General features: G+C 44.5%; 1 protein-coding gene across 2 annotated transcripts in view; it reads left to right on the top strand.

Annotated features, from left to right (window-relative positions):
- Window positions 1-22657, top strand: part of LOC146186046 (uncharacterized) — a 78672-nt gene that overhangs the window by 53869 nt on the left and 2146 nt on the right. The window contains exons 1-5 of one of the 2 annotated variants that reach the window (XM_084606968.1): window positions 7789-7910; window positions 8032-8137; window positions 13557-13729; window positions 14733-14791; window positions 17707-17772. In XM_084606968.1, the coding sequence (XP_084463094.1) occupies window positions 8045-8137; window positions 13557-13729; window positions 14733-14791; window positions 17707-17772 (391 nt within the window). In that variant the 5' untranslated portion in view covers window positions 7789-7910; window positions 8032-8044. Of the gene's footprint in view, window positions 1-7788; window positions 7911-8031; window positions 8138-13556; window positions 13730-14732; window positions 14792-17706; window positions 17773-22657 lie in introns of those variants that run through there. The other variant, XM_084606967.1, reaches the window with a different exon arrangement.

Raw genomic sequence — 22657 nt, 5'->3', positions numbered from 1 at the left:
GTGTCTTCTTAATCGACGAAGGCGACGGGCCTTGCGCTGCCGTCTCGGGCGAGGTCCATGCTAGGAAGGCTCCGCAATGCTGAGATTGTGGCAAGAGTCAGCATATTTGCGGACATCGAATACTTTAACTGTTGGGGTCGCCACCTATTGACTGACCAGTGGCGCCCTCTAAGCTGAAGCCTAGCCAATGATGCTGAGAATAAAGCAGTTTGCCTTCTGTTCTGGAGCGGCGTGGTTGCTTCGCTCTCTCTCCCGGCCTTCGTGGTTAGTGGTCGCCTCCCGGCATGCCATCACGGGACCGCCCACACGACAGTAACCAGTAGGCTAGTTTCACCAATTAATTTCTTAGATCTGAGATTACTAAGTATGTATTCATATTTAGTGCGTTCTATTTTGCATAAGCACGCATGCGAACATCAATTCAGCGCAACGTTCTTGCTCTTCGCCTTGGCCGTATTATGCTTAGTGATGCTGACCTGGACACTTTGTAGACGTCAATACGTTTTTTCGTTTATGTACTACAGGGCTTGCCGTTGCCTACTGTCACAAAAAAAAGGGCATTGAAGCTTTCAGAACACCTCAGTAATGTTAAAAGTCCGCGCAATAGCATTCCAGTTTGTACATCATGCAGTGTTACTAAGTAATGTTCATAATTATTTGCTAAATAGTAGTTTCTTCAGAGCACTTTCTAGCGATAGTTGACTCAAGTTGAAACGCGATGTTTAAGTCAAAACCCTGCAGAAGTCTGCCATTTCACCTGCCAATTGTCAATTGCCAGGCCACCTGTCAACTCGTGCGCGTAATTCTCCTACCATTCTATAAGTTGATAGTGGTTAAGATCCCATAGTCTGATTGAACGCTGATTGGCAGGCATGTTGCGTGGCGTCACAAGAGCACTTGACCTTTCTCAACCAATTTAGTGACGTAGGATGGCATGAGATGTTTCTTGGTATGTGGATTTTAATACTATCGGAATAATAAAGAGATTGAAGCAACGCACAGTGGGTAGCATCAGGACCCAGCTACGCTTGGGAAATAATGGCTAAATGTTCAGCGCGAAACACGAGTGTTAAGGCAGGAATTATTTACTTGGCAACATTCCCGCCGTGCATGAAATGTTACTAAAAAAAAAAAGATCATTCCTATGTAGTTTGCTCCGGGAAAGAAATTTCTTTGCTCTTATGCGGTAGCGCAAGCCATCGTTGCCCTACACGTGGCTGGTAATTTAGCCTCATGGCTCGTCTTTAACTTCTATATTGTCCCAAGCCCATTTAGCGTGATAAATGAGATGTGCTCTATATAGTCGCTTAATCCTGCTTCTATATAACGTGAGTGAAACAAATACTCGCTCGTATAAAAGCACGTTTTCGATTTTTACACCAGCCGTTAGAGAGCTCCATGAACGTTTGAAATAAGTCGAGCGTATTTGCGGTAAAAGAATCCGGTTTTCTATGACAGATGGTTTTGAACAACACATGTTTGACAAATGATTTTGGTCGGAAATGATGGTCCGCGATGCTTGTTCAAACTTTGTTTTCCCAGCAAAAATAAAGGAAGTGAGCTACTTGCGTGACTTTTTTGTTTTTTCTTGAAGCTTTCAGCCATTCTGACACGTGCCTGAAGCCGCGTGAAAGCATCCATACAGATGGCGGTGCCGAATTCTTTGTAGCCTTTCGCAATACCTATAACATTTACACATCGCTGGATTTTGGATAGTTTTATCTTTTGGGCTTCAAGGTTTTATACCAGCAATACGAGCCCGAGAGGGCGCAAGTGGCTAGGTACTTTTCCGCTGGGATTTTTTTTTTGTTTGGTTTTGGAATACTTTAGATTTCAGGCAGGTCTGCTGGAAACAGGAAAACGGGGAACATTTGAAGTAAGAGAGCAATATAAGCGCTCTAGATTGCATGCCACCTGTGGCGCACACCTACAGATAGTCCTACTCGCACTCAAGGGATGCTGCTTATCAGTGACGCAAGTGAGAGATGACGGAAACTGTGGCATATGCCGTATTTACTCGGTTCTAATTTAGACCGTGGTTACAGGAAGCTTCCATAGAAATCCGGCGTCAATCCAAATATTTCTGACCAGTTATATCCCGTGAGTAAAGAGGTGCTTTCGAATTCTGTCTCTGGCGTGACAAAGCCGCAGTCTTGCTTGACCAGTCAGAAGTTTTCAGTGCTTCATTTCTGGCTGCAATGCCGGCTTTGTTTGTGATAATCCATGTAAGGGTTTCGGCTTAAAATGAGTAAACTCCGCCAACTACCCAAGAAACAGCCTTGCTGTTAAAAAGGTATCTTGGACGCAGAGGCTTTCTAAGCATTCTCTGACACAGCCAGGATAGCCCAGTAGGTCCTACTCCGAGAGCGCCACACTGCAAAGGGTGCATGGCCCACTGTGTCTTCGCGTTCTGCCAAATTAGTCGGACGAGCCATCGCAGCTGGAGCCAGAGCTCCCTGGAAGCCCGCATGACGATGTCATCAGACTGCAATGTCTTGACGTGTTGTCAGATCCTACGCTCCGGACGCTGACGAGGCCGTGAAACTGATGAACGAGCAAGGAAACGCAAATGCTGCAAAATAAGGTAACCTTCTGTGCGAGAACAATGCGTTTGGGCTGCATTAAGTGTGCTTGGTGCTCCTGCAACTGGCGAGGTAGAAAGACCTAACGTCGAAGGAAGTGAAACACTGCAGCTGCTTGATTATGACATTTGCAAAGCGACGTAGATATTCACTTCAATGACGAACAGTAAATGGCGCCGTTTGCTTCATGATATTATTGATTGTAATATTGATTGCTCCAAGTAAAAAAATTATAAAAGCAAGAAACACGTGGGTGCGTTACAGTCAAATGCATAGCAGTTTTTTCCCGACCGTGAATAAAGAGTGCGCGTTACAATCTAGGGATCGTTAGAATTGAGTAAATAAAACTTTGAATTGTATCTAAACGTCTGGAATATTTTCCCCCATGGCTGGACAGCATGCGTGATATGACGCGTTTTCTTATCGGCTTCTAGTAGCTGTGCAAGCCCTCTCCATCATAAACGGAGAACGCATTGGAAAGCGAAAGGCAGCAAAGCGGAAGCACCGAACAAGAGATCACAAGCCTACTGATTCCGATGCTGTTTGCCGCCATCAAGGCACTTGTCCGCGCCAGTCCTTCGTCACAAGGACTCCCAGAAGTAAAAGCTGTTCTAGCAATGGAGCCGTTGCTGTCGGTCTCTTACGCTCCGCAGAGGCGTAATATCACACATCTGTAATCATGGCTTCGACAAAAAGAGCTTCACCACAGCTAACCATCCACAACATCTATCGCACATGCACCATTTTCCAGTGGAACGCTCGTGGTTTACGCTCGAAACTCTCTGATTTTCGGCAACTTGTGCGAGAGTACCACTTCCCTTTCATAGTCATCTCTGATTTGTACGTGGAGGAAACTTTTAGACTAGGCGGATACTATTTTCATCATTCACAACGACTAGATGACGTTAGCAGATTGCTGATAGGCTTTCGCAAGGATATCCCGGCCTCCTTGGTTGAAGTTCCGCCTCACAATGATAACGAATATGTGTGCGCCATAACAGTAATTGGGAGACAAGAGTACACTCTTATTGGAGTAAATCTTGAGCCAGGCAGGCCATTCGATGCTTCGAGGCTTGAAAATTTGGTAACAAGGACGCCCACTCCACATATTATCTGCGGAGACTTCAACGCTCACAATGAAATTTGGAGAAGCTCACACACATGTGCCCGAGGTGCCAAGCTTGCAGAACTGGCAAAATATTTATTTGAACCGCTAAATTACGGCAGCATAACCTATCTCCGAGGCCTGACGACTTCCAGCAGCATTGACGTGACCTTTGTGACAAGTTAAGCTGCCCACAACTTTAGCTGGCGCACCGATCTGGAAACACGTGGATGTGACCATTACCCAATTCTCATATCGGCTGTCAGTGCGCAGATGGCGTCAAAGAAATGTTTTATAAAATCTACAGACTGGGATATGCAAGCAGAGGAATTACTGCCGCAACCCGGCATGAGGAACTAATATCGACAATTGCTTATTGCCTGAGAGAAAGCACGCGAATCACAACTAAAAGCGATAGCTTACCCAAAAATGATGAGACATTCCAAAGGCTGTGCGATATTCGCAGACGAGCTGAAAGGAAAGCTAAGCGCACAAAAAACATGGAAGACCTTCGTGCCTGCCGACGCACACAACGTCACATTCGACGCTACCTGGATAAGCTTAGTCGGCAAAGATGGCGTGACTTTTGTTCTACACTGGACGTGCGCCAATCAGTAGCCAAAATTTGGCGGATAGTTCGCGGTATGCGCACGCCCCTCCAACAGCTTTACCCTTTAACAGCACTCTGCATGAACGAAAATTCATTAAAGAAGTCTCAGAAGAATACTGCAGACGACTTTCCGCAGGGTCAGTGACTTCCACAAATTCCACAGATGGTCTGTCAAGCATCCTCCCGGCGGCAGTGTCAGCGATGGACCTACCTTTAACTTTTGAGGAGTTAACCACAGCTATCGCAGAATTAAACAGACGGACGTCTCCGGGCCATGATGAAGTGACCTATGACGCAATCGCAAAGCTACCTCAGAATTCGCGCCTTCGACTCCTGGAATACTACAATTCTTACTGGATGTCTAGTGAAGTCCCAACGGAATGGAAGTTGGCGAAAATTGTGCCCGTTTTGAAACCTTCTAAACAGCCAACAAGTTATGCATCCTTCCGACCCATCGCCCTACTGAGCTTCGTCGGTAAGCTTATGGAGCGAATGATCACCAAACGCGTCACCTGGTTCCTCGAGGACAGAAATGAATATCCTCAAGAAATGAATGGGTTTCGCCAGAATAGGTCTGCGACTGATAATGTTTTTACCCTTGTCTCATCACTTGAATAGTGCCTTCACGCTGGATACATCCCGACAGCAGTTTTCCTTGACATCAAGGCTGCTTTTGACTCTGTATTTCATCATGCAATTCTCGCAGCCTTTGCCAGCCTTAGCCTCGAAGGAAAGCTTTACAACTGGATTGAACACTATTTTTATGAGCACTCCACATGGTCAAACTGCCTTTTATGCAGTGAAGAGGGGCGTACCTCAGGGAGCTGTGCTCAGCCCTCTCCTGTTCACTATTGCCCTTGTACATATAACAAGAAACCTTCCCCGTGGAGTGCGCATTACAAATTTTGTAGATGATATTTGCATCTGGAGTGCATCACGTTCGCGTTATACAACGCAGCAACGAATTCAGAGAGCGTTAATGCACATCTCAATGTACCTGGCTCCCCGGGGTCTTCGGCTCTCACCAGAAAAGAGTGTTTCTATGGCTTTTACAAGGAAAAGAATGGCTCGATACCCGCTTATTCTGGGTGGACGGTCACTGTTCTATGTACGATCACACCGGTTCCTAGGGGTCATAATTGACAGTAACCTCTCTTGGGCCACTCAGATTAAAAAAAAAAAAACTCCATGAGATAATCACTGCATCACCATAGGTATTCAGATTCATGGCGGGAACACGATGGGGCAGCAACTGCCGATCGATGGTTCTGCTTGAAAAGGCCTACGTTGAAGGAGCGCTACGCTACTATTTACCGGTACTTTAAAGATTATCTCCAACAACAAGAAAATTCTTGAGGCTGCACGGAACAACTGCTTGCGGATATGCCTTGGACTCCTAAAGGGATCCTCTGCATCAGGAACACTTGCAGAAGCAGGATGCCTCCCGCTAGGTGTGATTGCCGCCCAAGAAACTACGGGCACCCATCTTCGACATGTCCTCCAAGGGAAGAAGCATTTCTTTCATCGTGTCCACCAAACTCACAGCAACTCTGGCTTTGGTCAAGCAGTACAGTTTGTGCCCCTCCCTACTATTATTCGGCCACGTAGTGTACTACCAGTCACCTTTCCTCCATGGACACTATCGTCTTTGAAGGTAAATATGTCTGTTCCTGGCGTGGATGCGAAAAGCCGCATGCCACAGGCAGCACTTCTGCAAGCCGCTCTCGCCTACATAGTCAAGGAATATACGCAGCACACCCACATATTCACCGACGGTTCAACTGCTCAAGAGACTTCATCCTGGGGCCTTTATGTACCCTCAACAAACAATGTCCTGTCTTACCGGCTGCAGCGGAAGACATCATCTACGACAGCTGAGCTCCATGGCATTAAAGAAGCTTTCTCCTATATCCTGCGCCAAACTTCCGGAAGATGGGTTATCTTCACTGATTCCAAAGCATCTCTGCAAATCCTGAATAACCTGCTGAAGAAAAACAATCATCATCCTGTTTCCCTTGACATCGGGTATCTTCATCATTTGGCTATTGCCGCAGGCCACTGCATAACATTTCAGTGAATACCAGCTCACTGCTGCATTAAAGCCAATGAAAAAGCAGATGAAGCGGCTTGCAAAGGCCACCAACATCAAATATACATTAGGACCTTCTTCACAACATTTGATGCATCCGAACTGGCTAAATGATTTGTTTCCGAAACAAAGTATCGACTTTGGAGCTTGCCGACGCATCACTACCAATTTCTATATTTTATTGACCCACATTTAAAATCAAGGCTTCCTCTGAAATATCCTCGCCAACTAGAAACTCTTTACCACCGACTTCGTCTAAACTGTGCATACACAAATGGATTGCGCTACCGTTACGGCGAAATGAACAGCCCGTATTGTGACAACTGTGGCTCGATTGAAACTGTGGAACATATCCTACTTGAGTGCACTGTGTACGCTGACGAGCGTGCAAACTATGAACACAGCATGGAGAAGCTCTCCCCACTGCCTTTAACAATGAGCAGTGCTTTAGGTCCCTTAGTCTGCCCTAGGTAACAGAGACTCGCGATGAACTTTTTATTTAGATATTTGAAAGACATTGGACTCCTTGACAAACTCTAAATTCACCTCGCATGTTTCCCTAAGGCATTTTGCAAGCTGTGAACTCTATAAGCACATTTGTTGGATCATGCATTTCATTATTTGATTTTATATCATTACTCCACGAAGCACCTTAACACGTATTTAATGGCCGTGTTTTATCTCTCCTTTCAATTCTATCATTTCCCTCACTATTCTTTTTTAAATTTTTCCCTCTCGAATTCCCCTACCCACACAGAGTAGCATGCCAGCGAAATCTAAACGCCGGCAAAATTCTCTGTTTTTCCATTCAAGAGTCTCTCTCTCTCTCTCTGATAATGACGCTCGATGTTCGAACCCCGTGCAGCAAGTGCTTCATGGATAATGCAGTCCTATATCGTGCTGCTGGATTGCACTATTTGTTGTGTGCCCTTAGTACACTTTTCGTCATTACTTCAGACTGCAGAGGTCTCGTTGTTTATGCGAAAGGACGAAAGGATTGTATGTCATGTTTATATCGCATTTAAAATAAAGAAATATTTGATCATAGTCCAATTCTCTAGTTACGTGCTTATCCTTTACCGCGCTATTCATGATGTCAACAATAAAATGTACCAGCTTCATAGATGAATTTCTTTGTTGAGATACTATGCAGTGAGTTGCTGCTTTTAATATGCATAAACATCAAGAGAATGTATGCACATTTGCATGCTATCAGAGTGCACATGTGTAGTACTAATAAAAAAAAAAAAAAACCTCGTTGAACACAACTAGGCTAAACATCTGAGCAGTTGTCGCACTTCCGGTACTTACTTGCGTAGGACGCAATCCGTGCTTGCGCCACGGTAAATGGTTCGCGCGCCTGTCGCATATATGTAGCGGCGAACAGACAAACCTGTCAGTGTAGACGACGAGAGTACGTGCTTACGTTGCTTGCCGCACTTCTCACTGCGTATATAACCGCATCGTTTGCAACAAACTATTCCGTTAAAATTTATTTCTCCGTCCAAACTTAACGCGGCAAAGGTAAGTAATGTGGTTATTCTTGTCCTGATACAACGCAGCAGCTTGTCACCGGAATTATATTCTGGCAAAAATGTGTGTCATGAATTATGCAGGTAACTAAGACAAATACGTATTTTGTTAGCTTTGTTCCAGGTATGTTGACAATGCGAACTGCTGTCATCGCTCTGTTTGTCGTCAGTGCAACTCTGGGAGCACTCCACGCGAGCGACATGCAGGACTTTTTTCAGGTACGTATAACAGTGAGGTGTCAGTGGTTCGCTTATTTAATGTCGGCTCTATATACTCGCTTTTTGCTGTCCTCACGTGATCCGCAGTTAGGTACAGGATAACGTGAAACTAAAAGGGAAAGCACTCTGCAGTGTAGGCAGCAGTAGGTATACCTCACCAAGTTTGGAAAGATTCTAGTTGGTTACCACGTGAAATCTTTAGTTTTAGGCTGCGAAAAACTGCAGAACCCATGCCACTTTCTTCGGTCAATTGTTTCACTTGACTGAAATTGCAGTAAAGAAAAGGAGAGAAGGGCGTGAGTAGCTCCTGATCGGGTTTTAAACATGAGTGATTAGTCAGCAGCTCTTTAATTATGCTTGTGCAAACTAGAAATTTGTTGAAGCGACAGAGATTAAAAACACGTTACGCGGAGAATCTGGCGTCGGCGTTGCGAGCAGGAAATCGGGAGCATGGCGCTGGCAGGTGGCAACTGGCTACTGACATGGACTGACACGAATTCTTCGATGGTTTGTGCGACTTAACGAGACCTCATGATACCATCCAGTTGCGAGGAGTAGCCGATTCGGGTTGCTCATATAAGAGGGGGAAGATGAAATAAAAATCAACCTTTCAGTGCTCTTGCATGCCGAGTCAGGCACTCTAGTATACTTAGCTAACGCAGTCACGTTCAAACGGCGTGGTTAAAGCGGGACTTTAGATGTTAAGTGGTCGCCTACACTATCGCATATTACCCTCAAAAGGCGGCGTTTAAGTGCAATTCATAATATTTTCTGCTGCTCAGAAGCAGTTTAGAACAATTTTGTTGATGCAGCAAACAAAAAATGGCGGTTCACAAACACAACAATGGCACAGAAGGTACTCAAAGAGAGCAAAGAAATATCTCCTGTGACTGTTCCAGCTGCAGCATAGCTTTCGAAAATGGACAATCCTTCGGCAGTCTTTACACATTGATGGCCGCCATGTTTTGTTTTTCCAAGATTTAAGAACTTGATACCGCGTTTTCTAGGGAAACAACTCATCAAATAAAGGAAAAAAATTTGGGCGACACACAAGCCCATCCTTTAAGGCATGAGGCGGTAGCAATAACTGCTTCCGTGTGCGCTTTTCCCCGCAGATCTTCATTCGCTTAACTGCCCTCTATTACACGTTTCAACACTAATTACATGTTCCGTGCTTCTATTAAGGTAGTAGTATTAAAGATTATACGTGTAATATTGGAAGTATTAAGATATATAGAAGTACGTATATATAAGTGTATATAAGAATATTACAAGTATTAAAATGCGGCCTCGGAATTATCGCGCAAATCACAACCATGCCTCTACCAGTTGACGTGGCCCGGCACTGAGTGATTTGTGTTAAGGTAGCAAAGAGCCAATTAGGATTAGTCCCGTGAGACAAAAATCTTGCCCTGCTAGATTCCTGGACCTCGAGTCATTCATGGGTTTTTAGGCAGGGTATTATGTCTCTGTCAAGCTATTATTTCCATAAAATATTGAAGCGAAACCTTCAAAACGCCATGTATCAGCCAAGGTCAACCTGGCAGGCCGTACATAACTCCACCATGGCCCCTCCTATGATCTACCACCAATTGACTTTTGACGGCAGATACAGCATCACGGGTTCCCTCGTGCAGTTGACGGCGTCGTCAGCTCCTTAGACTCTACAATTTAGCAGCCAGCCCATGTCTGAACCCAAGCCTAACCAAAGCAAATCAAGCAAAACGAAGCTTTCACTTTGCCTAACTGGGTGTAGCAGGCTTAAACCATAACCATTTTAGCTTAACAACACATGCGTGAGATGAAACAGGCACGTATTAAGGAATTAGTGATGAGCAAGTAGAAATTTTTATGTAAGGAAGTAAGAGGAAGCATGGGGAGCGGCCGTCGAGGTAGCTCATTGCGCGAACAAGCTTTCACTTTCACACCCGTAAGTAGTCCCTTATCCTTGGATAATCAAGCTAGACGAATGAAAATTCTGCGACTTGCGAAACCTTATTCAGTGCATCAAAATACGTTTTTATGTTAGGAATAGCTTCAGTTTTTGCCGCATCTGCTCGGCAGCAAGCACGGAGCAGCGCATAAGATTTTTCTTGCCTCTAACACTTCGCTGTGCACAAATGAGCGACATTATGATTAGGAGCCTAACGGTATCGCGCATGAGGAAAATATTTAGCAGTTGCGTCTTACCTGCACTCACCTATGGGGCTGGAACGTGAGGTATACCTAAAAGCGTTCTGCTTAAGTTGGGGACAACGCATAAAGCATGGCACGGACAATGGTAGGTATAACGTCAGGAGGACGCGTGCAAAGTAGGTCAGAGGAATAACTGGGGTTAATGACATTCTAGAGGAAATAAAGAAGAAGCTGAGAAAAACCCGATTGATGAAGAAAATTTGCTGGACAGTTATGCGCTGCCTTTAACGGTGGTACGCCAAAGTGTTACCGGATCCTATTAACGGCTCTTGCCGTTCCTCGTTGGCGAACATGCATTTTCCTAATAGTTTAATCCCCACTCTGTAAGCGCACCTCCATGATGCCACAGATATTCATTACTGTAGAGCCTTAAACTACTGAATTATACGAAACACCCCTCGACATGGATATAAAGTGTCGCTGTAACCGAACCGTAACGGGCATGCTTGGCTTTTAACTGGCTCGAGAGAAAAGGGTTCGATTCTCATCTCATTCCCGCATCACAAATTAGCTGTTCGAGTTTGCAGCTCCTGAGAACTCGGACATATCATGTGACCTCATAACGTCACACAATTCACCGACCAATCAGTTGAAGTCCTTGTCACCTGGCAACTACCAACTTCCGAAGACATATCCATGACTTTTCGCTCAGTGTGCCAACCCTGGATTTTGTAGAGATAGAAGTTTTTAACTGTTGAAAATTTAGCTAAACTAGCCAACGGTCTGGTATAACCGTTGGCTTGAGCAAGGTTATGAATGTGGCGGCTGCCTCATGCTAACGCTTACGAACGCTTCCTTGGTTCTCGCTTGAACGCGGCCCTCATAGCTCGAACTTCATTATAGACGGCAGTTGAAAAAGTTGAAGGTTCGCGCGCTCGGCGGTCACGCTATGTCAAACGATGGGATTCTCACCCGGCGACGAAATTCACTTGGTCTTATCTAGGCCGATGTCGGGCCTCCTGTAGGCAACGGACATCCTCCGTATCGCGCGCAGCAGTGCGGGACTGCAGGTGCCGCGCAACGCACAGAAAACACCCATAGAGGGAATCTTTGCTAAGCTTCATACCTCCGAGAACTATCTCTGCCGGTGGTGGTGGTGGTGAAAACATTTATTATATGTACAGAGGTATATACACAAGGTGGAATGTCTAGACAGGCACTCCATTGGCGTTTGCCGCAGCCCGGGCGCGCTGCGTTAAGACCTTTTGGGCCTCTAGGGTGCAGCAGCCTGACAGGGTCGCATCCCAGTTCTCTCTTAGTGTGGTTGGGGATAGGGGAAAAAGATGGACTTTTCTCGAGAGTCCTCCTAATCCCTGACTGCCGGTTCCTGCAACGTCACGCGACCACGTGACTTGCCTAACTTGCAGGAGAAGTCCGAGTTGGCCACGCAGGCTCCTTCGCACTGTTTGGTTAAGCGGGGCTTTGTATCAGCGCCGGGTGATCATGCCCATAATCTGGGAGCCTACAAATGTATGCTAGACAGTATGGTTGAGGTAATTACCGCATATATTAGAGATTAGCTATACACGAAAGGCTAAGCGCACATACGCGAGCGAGGATCCGCAAAGGAAGTTGCTGACGAGAGCCGTTACAGCTGTCGCTTCATAACCTTAAAGACGAAGCTGAAGTGCTCTCCTCCCCTATTTTTTTCGCATCTCTCTATCTATTTGCTAGTGAAAACGACCCCCCATTTTCTCCCTTTACTTATTTCCTTCTTTTATCGCCGTATATCTCCGCGCTCTAATTTCCTGACCACCTCCATGAAATGAAATGAAATAGCTAACCTTGAATGGATCTTGTTCTCTTGAAGGCCGCAGGCGCGCTCCGTACAATGGTCCATACCGCAAAAAAAAAAAAAAAAAAAAACAAAAAAACAACAGCAACAAAAAATTGAAAAATGCCATGAAAAACTTGGTGTTTGTGCTGAAAACGTTTTCTTTATTACTACCTCCCTATAGTCTGAAGTGCAGAACCCGCATTTTAAGAGAGAAAGCATAAGCTTACGCGCTAGCACAGGCCTGTTTGCAGGCCGCGTAAATGATTTTACGCATCTCGCGTTTGGAAATGAATCGGATCTGCACCTCTAAGAGCCCATAGGAGTGCTTTAACAGAAGTTTTTGTAACATTCTTATATATATATATATATATATATATATATATATATATATATATATATATATATATATATATATATATATAATGTGTGTGTGTGTGTGAAAAAATAAAAGACCCCGGGTCGCTGCGAGCCAAAATATTTCATGTTTAAAATGTTGCTATTTTTGAATTTATCTCAGATATTTGGCAGCACCCAGGCACAATTTACAAAATGATGTGATAGATTATTAGGCGTAGATATAAAGATATTTTCAAACAAAACCTCACAAATGTTCCATGGGGATACCATATCTGATGTGGGACCCAAGGTTCTCGCGATCGATTCTTATCTCCTGCCAACTCCTGTCTTCTGCAAGCACCTACCATCTCAGTCGGTGAAGTCAGTGAACGCGCAGATGAATTCTTGCCCTGGAATGTCATCTGCATGCTACCGTCCATAAGTGTCCGGCCTGCAGAAGCATGCTATCAGTGGCTTTTACGCGCAGGTGCTTGTATTTAATTGGACAGGTGGACTCCCTGGAATGTTCAACTTGTGGCAACTCCAAGACTATGAACCATATATTATTGGTTTGTCCAGTGTATGCGCGTGAAAGAAATGTGCTGGCCGTTTTCTTGAAGCGTTTGGACAAAAGGCCTCTGTCGGAGGAACGGCTGCTGGGCGCTCGGCGGGACGAGGGGAAAGGTGTCCAGGCAGTGCGGTCTCTGTTGTTTTTTTGTGCGCCACCTGACTTGATTCGCGCGTGTAAAGCAAGTTGCCGTGCCTGTATATATTTTCATATGCCTTCTCCCACATCGTCACCCATCATGGTCCTCTTTCGTTTCCCCTTCCTCTTCCACAGTGCAGAGTAACAGGCCAGATTTTATTCATTCACGCCAACCTATCTACCTTTCCTTTCATCTACCTCTCATGCTATGAGTGGCATGCTCGCCTTTTTTGTTTAACGACACCGAAATTGATGTTACCGCTTGACGTGAGTCTTACTGGCTCCGCGTTAATACACGAGCCTGTTACTGCAAGAAAACGCGCTCAGTAATGCAATGTACGCCATAAACGTACTAGTCACAGTTTTCATGATGAAAATGACGCACGTGGGTTGCACATACGCAGAGGGTGCACGAACGCGGCACGTTGACGATATACCAGTGCTACCGAAACGGAACCACCCTGGAGCCGTTTTCGTCACTGAACTTTACTGTGGTCTGGATCGGTGAGAACACCACCAGTGACGTACTCGACTGCCTCAACTTATACCGGCTTCCCGGAGATCCTGAAAACTACACGTGAGGCTGCTATAAGAACGATGAGTTATGAAAGCAAAAAGAGCTTTAATTTGCGGCTGCCTTACACTGATTTACACTTGAAGCGTGCGTATTTGGTTTGTCTGTAATCTAAGTAACATAGACTATTCAAATGCTTCACGCGATCGCTGTGTGATTGCATGCTCACCGGCCATTTCTTATGCTTGAGCAAAAGATCACATTTTAGAATGTGCAACAAGCCTGGTGCGCATTAGCTCGCTGGCCATTTTGCAGCGCAAGGAATGCTGCATTGCAGGACATAGGAACAGGCAGAAGTAATGGACGCCCTAAAAGGGGCTTAAAGGTCAACTCCGGTGGTTTTTCCATCATTTTCTGTTTTTCATTGAATTACATTCCTCGGCACGTCCTGACCCCAACACAAAAAACCGTTATTCGAAATTCCAATTAGAAGTATTTTTAAAAAAGAAAAACAGCAAATCGAAACCGGAACTGCTTTCACGGCCAGAAACGACGTCCCAGGTGACGAAGTGGTAACGTCACACTCAGTATTAGAAAAACACTCGTACGTGCATTGGATGGTGAAAATAACGTATGGAAATCATGAAAAATTGCATAAAATGTCTGAGGTAGTTCAATATAAGCTTCACAATTTCATAATCATGCAGGAAGTGGACAGTAACGCCGGTATACTGTTTGTGACGTCAGAAACCCAGTGTTGCCGGCAGAAATAGTCTCAACTTAAGCCATGAAAACAGCATATTTTAAAGTCGTGTTGTGCGCGAACGGATTATCGTACGGCGCCCAAATTTTGTAGACTGCGTCAGGACGGAGAGGAGAATATACACTAAAATTTTTATTGGAATATTCGAATGTCAAAAAACCTCCGGAGTTGCCCTTTAAGCACTTTCGAAGCTATATTCTCAGACAGGAATAGCGTTACAGCTGAAAAGTAGAACGAAATGAAAAAGCCGTTATTAAAATTACAGCTGCGGATACAAATAAAATGTGTACTTTTGTGTTGCAGGTTCATAAGTAACGCCTTTTATATGCCAGACGGAGATTTCGCGCTTGTGATTGGGAAAGGTATGTTCGCCTGTCCAATAGCATGACGTAGTATGACGCGACAAATATATGGGGTGGCCCCATTAGGCCATTAGAGATGCATATTCGAACAGTAAGCCACAGATCGCAAAAAGTCAACTACGTCACCTAGCGGAAAAAATAATGTCTGCGAGAAGATGTAAAAATGTAATTAGAAGCTTTGGACATCATGCATTCGGGGAACAATTGACTAAGGCTCTTCTTTTGATCTGTATCTCACCAGTTTGAATCCGGCTTACACCCTGTAAATATTTTGTAGTTTGTACACTCGAGAGTGCTACCTTCTTGGTTGGTTATTTTCAGGCGTTTCTAAACGAAAATTATCCTTTAATTCTGCCAAATAACTATTTCACTTAATTTTTTGTTTCCAAAACAATTGCTGGCTAAGAATTGATTTCGATTACCCCTTCAGTGCTTTCATCTTCTCAGGCAGCATATTTAGATTGGTTTTGGAGCCAACAGCCTGTCAAAGCTCTTTCTGATGAATCGGGATGATGAAGCGCTGGAGTAAGGTGTTTACAATGTGTCGCAGGGGTTTGCTACCTTTTAGATAGCCTCCTGAGGGGCTTTAGAACAGAATGCACTGTCTAGAAGGCTTTCAGACGACACAGAATGTTGATTCGCTGTACAGGTTCGTAAATGCAACCACTCAAGCTAAGACTAGAGAGACTAGAATTGCAAGGAGCAGCACGCATGAAATGTTTCCATTGATTGGTTTCCTTGCAGAAAAAATTTTGGATAGAAATCTAGAAATTAAGCACATGGAACATGAATGCTACTAGATATGGATACAACCGAAATTAAATACCAAAGTTATTCAAATTTAAATATTACTACACATGTTTTGTAATGTAAAAATGCCGTGAAATATTTTAGGGAGGTTATTTCCAAGGAAAACCAATTGCTTTCGGAATTGCATCTACAAAAATGCATTGGTGCGCTTTTTATAGGCTATATACAGCTAACAGCTGGTATAGGACACCCAGAAATATGAGGTAACGTGCGGAAAGTCTGCCCAGCTTATAATTATCGGGAGAAGAGCATAACTTTGCAAATGATTGTAGAAAAGGTACAACTGTGCACCTGAGGGCTAGTCCCCCGTAGTTTGGTAACTAGCAGCTGGTGTCCGTTGGGTGAGAAGATGAGCACGGGTGACGGCTATTTCTAAAGCAGCAAGATGCAAAACGTCGACGGGCCGCCGCAAGGGCAGATGGCACAGGACTGAGTCAAACAAAAGCCAGGAGCGCGCAGCAGTTCTAGAAAAGTTGCGTCGGGCAAGGGCACAGGGCGCCTGGTTGCACTCGTTGCTACTGGGCAGGGTGGAGTATGATTAAACTGAAATGTACATGGCGTGAGCATTACCGTCCGCAGGTTGTTGATGATCAAGCTCGGGACTAGTGAAATAATAACTGTGGTAGCAGTATCGAAAAGCAAGGCTCTGGATTGGACTCTTGTTTGTGTTTATGGTTTATTAAAACGACTAGCCCAAATGAAGAAAAATAGGAGATAAAAAATAAAAATAAAATTTGCATAGACATAATCAGCAATACCATGATTTATATCTCTATTACCTCACTCACACTCTTTAGGATACATTAGGAATCTATTACATTACGTGAAAGATCACCCGACATGGAATAAAGCCCGGTTAACCAAGGTGGATGAAGGTGCGTGCGAGATGTCTGACTTGAAATTCAATGGTCATGAAGAACTGGATTTCCTTCCACTCTTCCTTCTGAAATGAGAAGCCCGAGCCAAATTGGCCATATCACGAGGTCCCGTGACGTCACATAACCCTGCGACCAATCACTACCAGGCCTTGTCAGCTGCCAGCTAACATCTTCCAGTGCTCTTCCCGTGATTCTTAACTCAAAAAATGCGACGGTGATGCTGGATTTGCAGGAGTACGGGACCTTTATGCCTATTGCGTCAAAAGCCAGAAGTCTGACTAGAAATTTCACAACCTCCTGCAAAAGTGGGAAAGCTAGACGCTCATTAATAGGTCGTTAGTCTTTGTCCTACGGCTCTTTACTGCTGTGCGGTTGACAATAGCGTGACACTATTAAAAAACTGACAGGGAAAAACTTTGCGCAGAAACCAAAAAACAAGCAGGTTTTAGATTTTCAGCACCTATATTCTCTTTGAAATAAATCTTCCCGAGAATTTCAAGTTATAAGTGATTACCTAACTTGGAGCCTAAATCACAGTCATCGCGGGAAATAGTAATAAGCTTTTGACGTAAGCTAGGTTACAGCCTATAAAAAGACGAGCACCTGAACAGCGCTCACACTGCGCTGAGAGTGTCTTGTTTTCCTGTTATTGTTGGTGTCATGTTGCGGCCTTCCTTAGGGTGATAAAAAAATCTGCCCGTACATTTGTCATTTTTTTATATGCCGTTGGGTTCACGTACACTGACAACTGACCTTATCACGACATTTACGTTTGTGGCACACCGAAATGCTTAGTGATGTACGAACAACATTTGTAGTTTGGGTCCTGGTGTTGTGGCACGGTATTTAGCAAGCTCCACTGCTGTCGGGAGACCCAGATCTGATCACCGCAGCGGCTGCCGAATTTCGATGCCGGTGGAACGGCCCCTGTTGAGTGTGATGTCAGTGCACGTCAAATCATGGACATCGAAATTTGGAGTGCTCTCGTATGGCGTCGCAATTAGCCTTATTGACTTTGGGAAATAAGACCACATAAAACAATCAATATTTCTTACATTGGCTCTTGTGGTCACCTGATTTCAAGTGAGTCTCCCCACTCCCACAGAGTGTAGTGAAGCAGAACACAGGGATATAAATGTTATTCTAATATTTACGTGACACAAAAAGAATGCGCTTTCCCATGCATGACAGCTACTTCAAGAATCCTTATGATTGCTGTTCTTGCAGATGGGCAAGCCCAGATTTTTCTTCCACAGCCTCCTTTCCAGGGTGAAGCCTACCACTTTTTTGAAGGTAAGTACTCTGCTGCCTTCATGGTTAGAGGAACCCCAGACAACAATCAGAACTAGGACAACCGGTCAACTTCCTTTAACCGGAAGTATCAAGCGCAAATGCCAGATAGTCGGATCATGCGCATTAATGCGCATTTGTGGCTTCTTGAGAATATAGATAACAATTCCTGCAGACACACAGCTCCTTGATGGCTATAATCACACAGGTAGGTAAGAGCTATGTCATGTAAAGTTTCTTTTTTACAAGGTCGATGGTTTCCTGCCACATTTCTGCGCGGGAAATTTTAACGGCGCACGTAGCCTTTGCTCGATGCATGTACAATTCGGGTTCTTACCATGTGATTACCAAATACCATGTGTACCGTCATGCAATGAGTATCTGCAGCCTTCACAGCACTCTTGAGGGGAAAAAAAAATATGCGTTTGAAAACAAATGCAGTAGTGCCAATTTTCAAGCCCTGCGACGGTAGGCCGAATTTTGCTTTTATTATCCAGGCAGAGAACTAAATGTTTTTACCAACCTTGAATAGCTTACTCTTTAGGTGACCTAAATCATTAAGAGGTCTTCAACGCATTCTGAACGGATAATTGATTAAATAAGTATAGTGAAGCTTTAAAAAAGAAAGAAGTCACTGCCTGTGACGCTTTCGTATAGGAAAAAGTGACACAAGCCAAGCTTGAACGCCAAGCTTAACGCAGTTTAAACCAGCTGCTGCCCAACGTGCGATACACCAGACATTGCTTTGTTTTCATTAAAAGAGGCCGCGTGCATTTCATTATATATATATATATATATATATATATATATATATATATATATATATATATATATATATATATATATATATATATATATATATATATATATATATATATATATATGAAGGAAAGAAGCCTACAGTCGGCGAGGCCAAGGAAAGCGTTGGGGATGGTATGTTTATGTCATTTTTTTTTAATGTTTACTTCGATAACCACAGAAATTAGTAATGTAATCTGTTTAGAGGAAAGATAATTAGAGACAAAGTAGAAGAAAAAACAACGTGCCGATGGTGGGATCCGAACCCACGACCTCCGAATAACGCGTCCGGTGCTCTACCAACTGAGCTACATCGGCCGCTGTCCCCCCTGCTACTTTCTTGGGTATTTATGTTGTCTGTATACGAACCTTGAGAGTGTTCATCAGCGCCGCCCTCAGCCATAGCGGCGCACGTGGGACGTCCTTTGTTACCGCCAGCGTCACGTAGAACGTGATCAAGAGCGAGGGCGAAAGCTGTGCTAGAACCCTCTTACGCTACGTATGGCTTCAAGACTGCCAGAACCGAGACCCCCGTAAGCTACAAGCAGATCAATCAAGGGGAAATGAGGGTGCTCGTTATAATACATGAAGGAAAGAAGCCAACAGTCGGCGAGGCCAAGGAAAGCGTTGGGGATGGTATGTTTATGTCATTTTTTTTTAATGTTTACTTCGATAACCACAGAAATTAGTAATGTAATCTGTTTAGAGGAAAGATAATTAGAGACAAAGTAGAAGAAAAAACAACGTGCCGATGGTGGGATCCGAACCCACGACCTCCGAATAACGCGTCCGGTGCTCTACCAACTGAGCTACATCGGCCGCTGTCCCCCCTGCTACTTTCTTGGGTATTTATGTTGTCTGTATACGAACCTTGAGAGTGTTCACCAGCGCCGCCCTCAGCCATAGCGGCGCACGTGGGACGTCCTTTGTTACCGCCAGCGTCACGTAGAACGTGATCAAGAGCGAGGGCGAAAGCTGTGCTAGAACCCTCTTACGCTACCTATGGCTTCAAGACTGCCAGAACCGAGACCCCCGTAAGCTACAAGCAGATCAATCAAGGGGAAATGAGGGTGCTCGTTATAATACATGAAGGAAAGAAGCCAACAGTCGGCGAGGCCAAGGAAAGCGTTGGGGATGGTATGTTTATGTCGCTCTTGATCACGTTCTACGTGACGCTGGCGGTAACAAAGGACGTCCCACGTGCGCCGCTATGGCTGAGGGCGGCGCTGGTGAACACTCTCAAGGTTCGTATACAGACAACATAAATACCCAAGAAAGTAGCAGGGGGGACAGCGGCCGATGTAGCTCAGTTGGTAGAGCACCGGACGCGTTATTCGGAGGTCGTGGGTTCGGATCCCACCATCGGCACGTTGTTTTTTCTTCTACTTTGTCTCTAATTATCTTTCCTCTAAACAGATTACATTATTAATTTCTGTGGTTATCGAAGTAAACATTAAAAAAAAATGACATAAACATACCATCCCCAACGCTTTCCTTGGCCTCGCCGACTGTTGGCTTCTTTCCTTCATGTATTATAACGAGCACCCTCATTTCCCCTTGATTGATATATATATATATATATATATATATATATATATATATATATATATATATATATATATATATATATATATATATATATATATATATATATATATATATCAGTTCAGTTCAGGCGTTCAGTCGTGTCCGACTCTTCGTGACTCTATGGACCATGTCACGCCACGCTTTCCGGTCTCTCACTATCTTCTTAACATCACATAGCTTCATCTGCAATGCCTCGAGAATGCCATCTAACCATCGCGTTCGCTGCCTACCCCTTCTCCGGCGACCCTCAACCTTTCCCAACATCAAATCTTTCTCCAGCGACTCCTCTCTTCTCATCAGATGACCCAAGTAGCTGAGCTTTAACTTTAGAATTTGACCCTCCAATGAGCAGTCAGGGTTTATGGTTGACAATATCGACTGATTTGATCTTCTGGCAGTCCAAGGAACTCTTAAGAGTCTTCGCCAGCACCACAATTCAAACGCGTCAATTCTTCGGCGGTCAGCCTTTTTCACAGTCCAACTCTCGCATCCATACATCACAACTGGAAAGACCATAGCACGGGTTATACGGATCTTGGTTGGCAGACTAATGTCTCTGCTCTTTACTAGGCGGTCAAGGCTAACCATTGCTCTCTTTCCTAGAAGCAGGCGTCTCCTAATTTCATGGCTGCAGTCTCCTTCCGAGGTAATCTTGGCGCCCAAGAACAGAAAATCTGTCACAGCTTCCACTTCTTGTCCATTGATGCTCCAGGACTTGATAGGGCAAGACGCCATGATCTTCGTCTTTTTAATGTTCAGTTTAAGCCCAAACTTCTCACTCTCTTTTTGTACGCGCATCAGAAGTCTCTTGAGTTCCACTTCACTTTCTGCCATTAAAGTGGTATCATCCGCATATCTAAGGTTGTTGATACGTTTTCCAGCAATCTTCACTCCAGCTGAAGACTCGTCCAGACCGGCCTTCCTCATGATGCACTCTGCATATAGGTTAAATAGGCAGGGCGACAGTATGCAGTCTTGCCTCACCCCTTTCTCAATCGGAAACCAATCAGTAAGACCATGCCCAGTTCTGACTGTGGCCTCTTGCCCTTCATAAAGGTTCCTGAGGAGACAGATGAGGTGAATTGGAACTCCCATCTCTTGGAGAGCTTGCCACAATCTGCTGTGATCTACGCAGTCAAACGCTTTCGCATAATCAATAAAGCAGAAGTAAATGGGTTTCTGGAACTCTCTTGCTTTTTCCATGATCCAGCGAAGGTTGGCAATTTGGTCTCTAGTTCCTCTGCCCTTGCGAAACCCAGCTTGCACGTCCGGAAGCTCCCAATCTACATACTGCTGCAGCCTACCTTGCAGGATTTTTAACATCACCTTGCTAGCATGCGAAATAAGCGCGATCGTGCGGTAGTTGGAACAATCTTTGGTACTGCCTTTCTTTGGAATGGGGATGTAAACGGACCTCCTCCAATCCTGTGGCCACTTCAGGGTTGTCCAAATCTTTTGACATAATGTATGCAGTGTGTTAACAGCGTCCTGGTTGAGGTTTTGAAGCAACTCAGCTGGAATACCATCAATTCCGCTAGCTTTGTTCTTAGCAAGGCTGGCTAAGGCCCATTCAACTTCACTCTTCAGGATACCCGGCTCGAGATCAGCAATCACAACCGTCCTATGTTGGGTTTGCACATCCGGGTCCTTCTTGTACAGTTCTTCTGTGTATTCCTGCCACCTCTTCTTTATCTCTGAGGCTTCAGTGAGGTCCTTGCCTCGTTTGTCCTTAATCACGCCCAGCTTAGCACAGAAGCTTCCTTTGATATCTTTGATTGTCTTATACAGAGCTCTTGTGTTCCTTAATTGGCTGTTGTCCTCAACTGCTTGACACTGTATGTTCAGGAAGGCATTCTTATCTCTCCTTGCTATTTTCTGAAAATCCGCATTGAGAACATTGTATCTTTCTCTTTCCCCCATACCTTTTGCCATCCTCCTTTCCTCAGCTATTTGCAAAGCCTCTTCAGATAACCAGTTTGCTTTTTTGCATTTCTTTTGCTTTGGAACTACCTTAGTAGCAACTTCTTGTATTATATCACGAACATCAGTTCACATCTCTTCGGGCTCTCTGTCTTCTAGATCTAATTCTTGAAATCGATTCCTCACTTCCACAGCATATTCTAATGGAATCTGATCCAGATCATACCTGAAAGGCCTTCTAGTTTTCTGCGTTTTCCTCAATCGAAGCTTAATTTTGGCAACAAGAAGCTGATGATCGGTGCCACAATCGGCCCCAGGCCTTGTTTTTACTGCTTGTATAGCGCTTCTCCATCTCTGCCGGCAAATAATATAATCGATCTGATTCCTGTACAGACCGTCCGGTGAAATCCATGTGTACAGGCGCCTCTCGTGCTGTTGAAAATGAGTATTCGCTATGGTCAGGTTGTTTTCTTGACAGAACTCTACTAGCCTCTGCCCAGCTTCATTTGGCTCACCAAGACCGAACTTACCTGTAATTCCGGATATTTCTTCACTCCCGACCTTAGCATTCCAGTCTCCTATG

The sequence above is a fragment of the Amblyomma maculatum genome, chromosome 6 (genome assembly GCF_055883805.1).
Source record: "Amblyomma maculatum isolate TAMU_Amacu chromosome 6, ASM5588380v1, whole genome shotgun sequence".
Taxonomy (NCBI): Eukaryota; Metazoa; Arthropoda; class Arachnida; order Ixodida; family Ixodidae; genus Amblyomma; species Amblyomma maculatum.
This window is presented reverse-complemented; position numbering and strand designations above follow the sequence as displayed.